General features: G+C 48.6%; 5 protein-coding genes across 5 annotated transcripts; 2 read left to right on the forward strand and 3 right to left on the reverse strand.

Moving 5' to 3' along the window:
• Positions 1 to 132: 132 nt before the first annotated feature.
• Positions 133 to 1963, reverse strand: VE01_07269 (uncharacterized protein; the record flags this gene model as incomplete). Its single annotated transcript, XM_018276704.1, has 3 exons — positions 133 to 921; positions 986 to 1690; positions 1766 to 1963. The coding sequence occupies 3 exons, from the start codon at positions 1961 to 1963 to the stop codon at positions 133 to 135; spliced, it is 1692 nt and encodes a 563-aa protein (XP_018128205.1).
• Positions 1964 to 3163: 1200 nt separating this feature from the next.
• Positions 3164 to 4446, forward strand: VE01_07270 (uncharacterized protein; the record flags this gene model as incomplete). Its single annotated transcript, XM_018276705.1, has 5 exons — positions 3164 to 3350; positions 3408 to 3478; positions 3529 to 3905; positions 3960 to 4024; positions 4088 to 4446. The coding sequence occupies 5 exons, from the start codon at positions 3164 to 3166 to the stop codon at positions 4444 to 4446; spliced, it is 1059 nt and encodes a 352-aa protein (XP_018128252.1).
• Positions 4447 to 5399: 953 nt separating this feature from the next.
• Positions 5400 to 6976, reverse strand: VE01_07271 (uncharacterized protein). The gene is made up of 4 exons (XM_018276706.2): positions 6771 to 6976; positions 6467 to 6712; positions 6236 to 6407; positions 5400 to 6175 (listed from the first exon to the last, which is right to left on the reverse strand). Exons 1-4 carry the CDS (start codon positions 6789 to 6791, stop codon positions 5592 to 5594), a joined length of 1023 nt encoding a protein of 340 aa, XP_018128270.1. The 5' UTR covers positions 6792 to 6976; the 3' UTR covers positions 5400 to 5591.
• A 235-nt stretch (positions 6977 to 7211) lies between these two features.
• Positions 7212 to 8930, forward strand: VE01_07272 (uncharacterized protein). The gene is made up of 6 exons (XM_018276707.2): positions 7212 to 7313; positions 7382 to 7655; positions 7711 to 7858; positions 7921 to 7993; positions 8051 to 8169; positions 8222 to 8930. Exons 2-6 carry the CDS (start codon positions 7463 to 7465, stop codon positions 8913 to 8915), a joined length of 1227 nt encoding a protein of 408 aa, XP_018128269.1. The 5' UTR covers positions 7212 to 7313; positions 7382 to 7462; the 3' UTR covers positions 8916 to 8930.
• A 235-nt stretch (positions 8931 to 9165) lies between these two features.
• VE01_07273 (uncharacterized protein) lies at positions 9166 to 10111 on the reverse strand (the record flags this gene model as incomplete). The annotated part of the gene is made up of 4 exons (XM_018276708.1): positions 9166 to 9517; positions 9576 to 9719; positions 9781 to 9925; positions 9991 to 10111. 4 exons carry the CDS (start codon positions 10109 to 10111, stop codon positions 9166 to 9168), a joined length of 762 nt encoding a protein of 253 aa, XP_018128268.1.
• Positions 10112 to 10614: the final 503 nt, after the last annotated feature.

The raw sequence follows: 10614 nt of genomic DNA on the forward strand, positions 1-10614 counted from the left end.
AAATGAGTTACCCTTCGGCAATGCAGTAATGTTCTGTCTTGAGTACATGGCTATAGACTCTAGTCTAGCCAGCCCTTTATACCCCGTAGTTTCCCTTACTTACACCCTATCCGGGACCACTGAAACAACAAATCAGCAGCTTCGCATCCTAACAGCGTGGAGATCTCTCTCCACATCCGCCATACGAATGATACGTGGCTGCTCAATGATCTTCTGTCCATCCTCCGTGGCAGCAATCGTGGTGCTAATACGGTTCGTGTACTTCCTGACCTCGTGTCCCTTGAACAGGACAATCATCATCAGTCCATCCACCAACAGCACAAAGATAGCACCCATACCCCACATCCATCCCACCCCAACAGCGCCCTGCCACTTCATGATGATAAACACTGACATCAGCCCAAACGCAATACGGTACGAGTTCAGCGCCACGGAAGCCTCGACAGGAGTCTGCACGAAGCACTCAACGATGTAATTGTAGCAAACCGGCAGCGCCAACAGAGCCGCGAACCAGATCAAAAAACTCGCGAGCGCCAAAACCATGTAATGGAGGTGAAACTGCAATCCCACGCCATAGATGGCAAGGCCGATCGGGAGCAGGAAACCGGGAATGATCGTGTTGGCTAGGCGGTATTCCGGGCGCCAGATTCCGCCGACGCGGCGAGCGACGGCGAGGGGGATGCGGTCATTGGACAAGTAACCGTAGAGCTGGGCGGTGATGATGCCAGCCCACGCGGTCATGGTGAAGAATGCCAGTTGGAGTGCTGAGAAGCCGTAACCGCCGGCAGAGACAGGGGCCATCATGTATATTGCGAGGGTGGAGGCTTGCATAATTGGGAGGCCGAGGGCGACGAAGACAAAGGTTCCGATGAGGATGGTGATTGGAGTTATTGTGATTTGGAGGGGGACAATGAAGCGGCGCTTTGGGGGGGGATTGTTAGCTTGATTGTTTTGGGAATTGTAGTGTATTGAGAGGGGATCTTACAAAGACAGCTGCGCGCTTATCAAGGGTACCGGCCTGAGTCTTGACACCAGGGAAGAAGGTTGCAACGCGGTTGGCGAACCAAGCCTTTGGAAGTGGAGGGCGCTGAACGGCATTCGGACCACGAGTGAAAGTGGTATCCTCAACGAAGACAAAGACAAGGATGGCAGCAGCACTGACAGGTCCGACAGTCCACCAGAACACGCCGCTCCATGGTCCATACTGAGCAATGAAGCCACCGAGGGTACCTCCACCTACGACAGCGAAAATGATGAGCACCTCAAAGATCGCAAAAGCCTTTCCGCGCTGGTGAAGGAAGAACATGTCCATGATGTAGCCGGTGCCGAGGATAGCGGGGATGACGCCAAATACGCCGCAGAAAGCACGGGAGATAGCGAATGGGATGAAATCATTGGGACCGGTCATCTTAGCAGCCCAGATCTGGCAAGCCAAGGTCCCAATCAAACTCCAGAAGATTACAGAGCTGCGACCGACAAGGGCAGCCAAGGGGACCAGGATGAAGGGGCCCAGCATCCAGCCAGCGAGAGCGGCTGCGACGGTGTTGAGCATATCGGCCTGAGTCCTGCCAACATAGTTGGGGATTTGCAGGACGAAAGTCAGTTGGTTAGAGTTGGGTGACATCTGGCCGGCAAAGCCGGCGAAGCAGATGCATGCGAAGATGATGAGCTTCTTGGTGATGCTCCAGTTCTGTAGATCGAAGGTTAGAATTCACATCCGCTGGTCCGTAGTGTGTTTCAAATGACAGATCGATCTAGGACTTACCAATGGGTCGGCGGCATCATCACTTGGTTGCGGGATGAGGATAACAGGAACGTCGTTCTCCCTAGTCATCGTCGTCTTGGGGGCAGCAGCGGCCATGCCCGACGGGGTGACGGTGGGGGTCAAAGTAGGGGTGACCGTGGATGACTTGAGGAAAATACCCTCAGACCCAGAAGTCGCAGCTGACGGGGGTACAGACATGATTGTCGTACTTGATGAACGAATACGGCTGAGGTTGTGGGATCGACAGGAAGCTGGAGGGGGACAAGATGTAGGCAGGAGAACGAGAGATGTGGAATGCGAGATGCAGAATGCGAGAAGCAAACTGCAAAAAGGTGAAGCTGAAAGGTGGAGTTTTGAATTGAAGTGTAAAAGAGGAACGGAATTGAAAGTTTAAAGTTTTAGAAGAAGGGGGTTGTGAGTGGTGGTGTTGGGGGTTGTAAACATGTTAGTCCTTCTCACTTACGCGTTCCCCCCCTTGTTGTTCAAGGCCGCCACAGTTTTAACATTTTAGTAACTACAATTTGGAAGAGGGAGACGCTCAATTTCTACTTTCCTCGGCTTTTACTGTACCGTTAGTGATTAATATGTGTTGCACGAGGATATCAGACTTATTCAGCCTGGCGCTCTCTATGGTCTGCACGGTTTCTGTACCTGGAAGATTAAAATCAAGAGTGATGGTGTGCAGCGATATATATTAGGGTCTTCAAGTAGGAGCGACTCCATCTTGCCATAGAACATATACACCCATATATTTATTGCGCTGCCAAGGTTTGTATAATTGATGGCCTTTGACTTGGTCGGGTGTCGTAAGTTCATATTCGACCCGGAGACATAGAAAGGGAATACAAAGGATGATCCTCGTGCACTCACACCGATGAGAATATCGTCAATCACTTCACGCTACCTTGCATTTGTCGGGTTACCCTGCTTACTTTATACACAAAAAAATACATCGATATGCAAGAAGACGCAATCAAAATGCAGGAAAACCCCGGAAAGCCTTACCGCCGTGTGCGACTCCAGAATCGGTATGACCATACTTTGTTGGGCGGCGCTGACATGCTGCAGCCAACCACATCAAGCATCGGCTTATACTGGAAATGCCAAACGAGGGCTGAGATGTCGTGTCTACAACAAACCAACTCCCTTGCGTCCCACGTCAAACAATGCCGTGCCCCATCGTATCGGCTGCACGTCGATACTCGATGATCCTCCCGACCCATGGGCGAGTAATCCAGCTCTCCCCATCTACAGCAAATCCGCCCGCCTCCACCATTCCTCGCTGCCGCTGCACGCATATATGACAATCCTTACTGCCGGTTCTCTCCAGAGCCCTGGCGCCACCTTTCAGCCATCAATCCTCTAGCTGTTTGAGAGTTCTCTCCAGTTGCCACCACCATGGCGATCAGCGAGAGGGAATGGAAGATGATCATTATTGTCTCGGTGCTGGTCGGTCTCGCCACCATTTCTGCTATCTTGCGCCTATTCGCCAGGTACAAGCTTCGCGTCAGGATTGAGGCGGACGACTATCTGTGCTTTACGGCTCTGTTTCTATTATATGGCATGCTAATACAATTAATTCTTTGTGGGTGTGCATTCCTTCCAATTGCGGAACACTGAAGCTAATTCTTTGTTGAAAAAGGGGTTGCCATTGGCGGAAATGGCACTCATATAAAATATCTCTCTCCCGAAACACTATTAACTTTTGGCAAGGTACGTCTCCGTTTCCTACAAGGCTTATAGCAGTGCACTAACCGGCTCAGATCTTCATCGCCAACCAATTCACGTACTTTGCTCTGGTCCCCATCCTCAAAATCTCATTCATCAGCTTCTATCGCCGCATCTTCTTTACTTCCCATCGCTTCAACGTGATCTCCTGCACTTTCATCTGGATCATCGGTATTTGGGGCGCTGGCATATTCCTCATCTGCGCTTTACAGTGTCGGCCGCTTCGGGGTTACTGGGATAAGAGCATCGAGGCGCATTGCATCAACGGAAATGTTTTCTTCATTGTTAATCAGGGCTTCAATGTAGTTATGGATTTTGTCATCCTGGCGCTACCGCTGCCGATTATCTTTAACCTGAAGAGGGCATGGCAGGATAAGTTGGCGCTGACCGGAATATTCGCTCTTGGGGGATTGTGAGTATTTTCCAAGACCGATGAGATGAAGGAAGAAACTGATTATTGGCATAGCGTTTGCTTCGCGAGCATTTACCGCATTGTTGTTTTGTTCTATATTGACCCGGCAGACCCAACCCGTAAGTTATTGCCGCTGGGGAGATACCCTCAATATTCCACTAGCTAACCGTCATAAACTCCAGATACTGTCTACCGGGCCACCCTATGGACACATATAGAGCCCTCAGTTGGCCTTATTTGTTCCTGTCTCCCCACGATCCGTGGACTCTTTCCTGCCTACCGTTGGCACTCGCGGAGCTCTCCCTATCCGCCGGATCACCACGACTATATTAATTCTTCTTCGAATAGAGGAGCGGAGCACCTCGTACCCAGCGACCTGTCAAAGAACTCAGTCTACATCATGATGGAGGATGGGTTGGTGAAGCCAGAGCAGGATCACGGGTGGGTCGAGGACCGGCATGATATTGAGGAGAATGAGGGAAGGCGCGAGGGAGGGATTGTACGGAGGACAGATACACAAGTTGTCCAGGGATTGGTATAGGTCTTGTTTATGAAGGAAGCCTTGTTCCATAGTTTATACCTTAAATGATGATATTGTAGAATAGTTAATGAAGAAGTAGACGAGGAACGAACCATATACAAATGGCTCGATTATCACGTGGGTGGTACATCTACACGCGCCATGTTTGATCAGCTCCCAACTGTGGTCAAACATAATATACACTACTCGGTATTAAACTACCCAAGGATAAATTTCCTGCAGAGAATAACATATATTTACTTATTGCACGATACGGTCTCACGGCTATCACATCTAGGAGATGGCCTCGCTTGACTCGTCATCCGGTCCCACCTTCCCACTTCTCGCTCTCCCCGGCGAAATTCAAAACGCAATCCTCGCTGGCCTTGATTTCCTGGACCTGTACACTCTTCGCCTAACCAACCGCTACTTCTACTCCTTAATCCCTCCGATGTCAATCGAAAGGCTTCTGCAAATCGAAGAAGAGTTTATGCCTGACTGGTATTTGGCCTGCGTCGAATGCAAAAGACTTCGTCCTGTTACCAAATTTATACCTGGCACGTTGGGCTTGTTCAAGGGGTCCATCGAGCCTACCGTATGTATACAGCGTTGTGAAGAATGCGTGCGTCAACATTTGAACGAACTGGACCCGTGCTGGATGCAGTATAACGTTCCTATTGTATGGTGCGTAAAGTGTAAAAGGGCTATTCAGGCGCGGATTGATATCCAGGTACAACACACTCTATCATGTCAGCCGCAAGATTCGAAGAGCAATAAATTATCCTAGAAATGGAAGACGACACAGAAGATACGAAGAAGCAAGATTGCTAAATTTACCTAAGGGCGAAAGAAAGTACAGATAATACTGAGAAGCAAGAGGATGAATAGCGGCTGAAGGTTAAGAGAAGGCTAGAATGGCGTGACCACGGCAACTACATATATTATTTTGGTATGGACGAAGCAAATGAGGAGAGCTATGTATGAGTCTAATATTTTTGAAGGGGAGGATCCGATTTGGGCTCGACCCATGCAGGGTATACGCAGCAGCAACATCGGATGAATGCTGTTATGAGTCCTCCACTCCAATTACTATGTATGTTTTATATTCAGTTGGCGTCTGGTTCATTAATTATAGTCCCATGACTCCAACCTCGGTCTACCTCTATCTAATTCTGTTCCTTCTTCAGAAATTCAACATACTGCCCAATGAGATCGCGCATAGTCTTCTCAAATGGGACACACTTCCACCCAAATGCCTTCTCCGTAGTTGACACATTCAACCTCCACTTTCTAGTTGGCATCGAGCCCCCCAACTTCAAAAGCCCGCTCTCTACTTCATCCGGAAAGTACTTCCTCGCAATATCAGTCATGGAGTCCCACTCAATCCCCTCCTCTCCATCAGACGACAGGACATAATCCGCATTCCCTGGCACACTGGGCTTGATGGCATCCACGTGCGCCCTGGCCACGTCGTCAACATGCACTGGCGTGCCAACGAGTGGCATATCTAGCTTTGCTCCTTGCAGGACTGGTACGAGCATTGCCCGGGTACCGACAAGGAGGGTAGAGTTGCCTGTGGCGAGGTCCTCTGGTCCGAGGACCACAGATGGGAGGAGTCCGACGATGTCGAAATGTGGTTTCCTCTCCTCGATGAACTTATTAGTTGACAAGCGCGCAAAGGCTTTTGAGGCCCAGTACGCTTCCATTGCGCTGTGGAAGGGTCTTGTTGGGTTGGAGTTAATGTCCCTTTCTGTGGTTTAGTGTGATTAGTATGGTATCCATTGGGTAATTGAGGTCAGTGGAGGCTCACCTGTGAAGACTGTCTCGGTGTCTGAAGTTCCGAGCCATTCCATGGGGATGAGAGAGACGGCAGATGATGTGACGACTATCCTTCTCAGAGTGGTGATGTGGATTGCTGCCTCCAGGACAGCCATGAGGAGATCTCGCGCTGGTTTGACAATATCTCGCTCGTAGTCATCCGTCTACAGATTCCCGTTAGTCTAAGATTTCCGACATGATTGTGGTAACCATATAATCATACCTCTTTCGCAAGCGGCGAAGCCAAATGCACTATTGCTTTCGCGCCATCGAAAACCCCAGCGAATGCATCCTTTGCAACCAAGTCTGGCACCACGACAAAGCTCAAGTTTTCGGCATTCGTGACTTTGGGATGGTTTTTAAGCTTCTCTATCTGCTCTTCTCTGCGGACAATGGCGCGGACTTGGTAGCCTTGGGCAAGGGCCATATACATCGTCTTGAACCCGATGTATCCAGAGACACCGGTAATCTTTAACGCAATTGTGTCAACAAAGCGACCAAGAAAAATAAGAGGGCATGAGACTCACCACTATAAGATCTCCTGCCATTGTGTCGGTTGAATGTCTAAATTATATAGTCTTTTCTGAATAATCAAGCTGTATTAGTCGAGAGGTGTGAAAGATGATTGATGCCTCATTACCCCGCGAGGGGCAATGGCATTTATAAACATTTCTTTATCACCGAAACTACTTTATCGCCGAAGCTAAAGCTCCTCTTCATGCATGGACCTGACAGCTCCGATCGAAAATAGAAATAATAAGAGTAGTCCAAGTAGTCATCACCACAGTCATCACACTTGTCCTAATTAGGAATGGACCGGTTTGCGTAACGAATGTGTCAGCCATTCACAGGGCAGCTAGCAGATCACCACTAAACCGGAACTCCGGCACAGATGGGGATAAGGTTGCTGCCGACGGGGAACACTATTGGTAGGTCCAATCACCGAACAACCAAACAATCCGTCAATACTGGTACTCTACGAGATAATCGTCACTACAGCTTACGAATTTGTTTGTTAGAAAGCACGTCGTATGAAATAATGAACAAATTCTCCTCCAGAAACTCCACGAGTAAGTTATATAAAGATAAGTGTCAAGCCGTTGTATTCGTTCTCACATATCCATCCTCTCACAATCAGTCTGCCTCCGTTGTCTTACTTTAAATCACTTCTTGTCTCTGTCATTCCTTGTTCTGATCATTCCTCAAACTCTCCTCAACCATGTCTTCCACAACAAGAGAATACGATATCGTGGTGTTGGGAGCCAGCGGTTATACTGCCTCAATCGGCGCCGAATACATTACGAAGAACTCTCGCACTGACTTGAGATGGGCCATTGCTGGCAGAAGTCGTGGGAAGCTAGAGGATTTGGCCGAGAAGCTAAAGGCTATCAATCCTGATCGCATTCAACCAGGTACGCCTGATCACCCCAAGAATAACTCTTCCTATGCTGAATTATAACTTCCCAGGCATCATTGTTGTAACAATGGAACAGCCAAGCCTTAACGAGATGGCAGCAAGAAGCACTCTGGTCATAAACGGCATTGGCCCCTATCATCTCTATTCGACCCCGGTCGTGGAAGCATGTGCGACGATGGGCACGCATTACGTTGGTTTGTGAGTCGAAGCCCCCAGATATCTCAGGCAAATAGTTTGCTTTAAGCTAATATTTCCACCAGCTCATTGGAAACTCCGTGGGTTGAAGAGATGATCTCGAAGTACCACAAAACTGCAACTGAAAATGGGGCAATTGTATAAAATTCGAACTAGATTCTGACGACGGACGGGTTGCTAACGTGATTTTAAAAGATTATCCCAACCATCGCGCTCTGTCCTTCGGATGTCGTCTCGTTTCTAGTTGCTAAGACTATTCATGATCGCTATGGGGGTATCGGCACGGGCGAGGTCAACAGCACAGCCAAGCTCGAGTACGCATTCTTCACCCCCATTCAATTGTTTTGGTAACTAATAAAATTGAAGTATTCAGGGAATGAGCGGAGGTTCTTTAAATACTGTGCTGAGTCTCATCCAGTCCTACGGTATCGGATGGATTCTCGTCGGAAACCCATGGAGCCTATCCGCCACTTCTACGCGCCGGAAGCCAAACCGCACCCCTCTCCTCTCTCGCATCTTCGGCTACAGATCGATTCCAGGCTTTGGCGATGTGACTACCTCTTTCCTCGCTATCTGCAACGAATCGATTGCCCACCGCAGCTCCAGCCTCATGCCCAAAATCTACGGCCCAGACTTCAACTTCCACGAGTACCTCCCCACAACAGGCCCCTTCGCCGGCATAGTCGCGCATTTAATCCTACGACTAGTCATGCTCATTGTCTCCTTTCCTCCTTTGCAATGGCTCGCAGCAAAATACCTCATCCCAGCGTCAGGAACCGGCCCGGACCTTGCTATCGCGGCGACTGCGGAGCGCCAGGAGTTCGTCGCCATTGGCGCCTCGCTGAAATCGAAGGGGGAGCAGGTAAGTGCGCGGTACGTATATGAGGGATCTCTATACTACTGCAGCGCACTTATGGGGGTGGAGGCAGCTTTGTCTATTCTGGGAGAGAAGACGTATGCCCATGATATTGGTGGTGGAATTTTGACTCCTGCTACTTTGGGGATGCCTTTCGTCGAGAGGCTTCGCAATGCCGGGATTAAGATTGAGGTCGATGCTTGAGATTTTTTCTTTGTGGTATTTTCATAGATTAGATTTGTATTATTATTATTAGTGATTTTTATTGGAGTTACAAAGTGGATTGGGAAATTAGAATGGGATTATTATTTATAAATTTATTTTTCATGATATAACTCGGTGACTCAGAATATAAAGTTAGGCTTTCATCAAGAAATATGTCAGAAAGCCTATATTGCTTGATTTGTAACTTGGCAGTGCTGACAAACTACTCAAATATGCTAAATTAGCTATCTTAGTAGCAGGACCCGGAGATGCTCGCAGTAACGTATGCACTCAAGGCGCTTCCTCCACACTTCAAGCCCTTAACGAATTGCCCTGCAACAGACTCGGCACCCGCTGGGCTGGTGTGCGTGTGGTCAACGGGGTAAAATGCGTTAACCTTGGTTGCGCCAAGTGCCTTATACTCGTTTGCAACGTACAGACCGTGGTCGACGAAGGCAGCCAGGCTTCCCAGGCTGGTTACCACACTCCTTCCGTAACCGGTAAATCGAGGAGCAGTGTAGCTCCAGGTTCCAGTCTCCCAAAGGTTGTTAGGCGTTGGGGAGGCGATGACAACGTGGGCACCCTTGGCGGTCATAAGTTTACTATGAGTTCGTGAGTTAGCAATATGAACTTTGACTTAGCCGACAGATATTTGCTTACCCAGCTTGTAGCAGATAGAACACGTAAGTGTAGACTTTCTCCCCAGTTGTTGGGGAGATGCAGACCTCAGAACCACCTCCAAAGCAGTCGGTGCGACCATTGTCGGTTGTGCTCAGGGAGCCACCATCATTGTGTCCAAATTCGCTGCAGAAAACATTATTAGCAAAACAAAACATCTATTATAGGGTTCTAGACAACTACACACATGAGAACGTAGTCGCCGGCCTTAACAAGGTCTGCAATGGCTTGGAATCTCCCCTCGTTCCAGTATGATCTTGCAGATCGGCCACCAATGGCTTTGTTCACAATGGTGATACCGGAAAAGCTATTCTTCAGATATTCTCCGAATCCTATCATCGCAGTTTCGTTAGCCAGCTATTCTCAACAGCCATGAAAGGGAGACTGGTAAACAAACCCTGGGTGCCGCTACCACCGCCGCCACTGGCCATCGTCGAATCTCCTGCAAGGTACAGCGTTGGAACAGCCCATGACTGAGTCGCGAGAGCAGCAACGAGAAATGGAGCAAAGATCTTCATCTTGATTTATTTTACTGGTCGGATGAAACTGCTGGGCTAAACTTTAAGCTGTAGATTTCCAACGTTTTCTCCTTCTCTGTCGACGGATACTCCATCTTTATGTATGTTCCCATGATTTAATTAAGGCCCCGGCATATTATGGCGGGGAAATGGGCCAAGAAAAAATTGAATTTAACTATATTGTTTATTTGGCGTGCTCATTGCATCCGCTCATGCGGCGGAGGCATTACCCCAGGTTACTGCTGTTAGATTGGGTGTTCCGCTGGCGCGATCAGCAGACTAGAGGAGAAGTTTATTGTTTCTTAGAACCGGAGTCTTATTAATCCCTAGTTCAGTTTATACTTCTGTGATAGATGGATTTTCCTTGTTACAGTGGGGAAGGGGAGGGAGCTATTCGGTTAAATTAATGAAGTAAATTAATGCTTGCGTTGTAAGATCCACCAATCGAGGGAAGAGTACAAATGGCCAATTGAAAGTCTTACTTTTATAAACAAGAGAGCCAT

This window comes from Pseudogymnoascus verrucosus (genome assembly GCF_001662655.1).
Source record: "Pseudogymnoascus verrucosus strain UAMH 10579 unplaced genomic scaffold scaffold_38, whole genome shotgun sequence".
NCBI lineage: Eukaryota > Fungi > Ascomycota > Leotiomycetes > Thelebolales > Thelebolaceae > Pseudogymnoascus > Pseudogymnoascus verrucosus.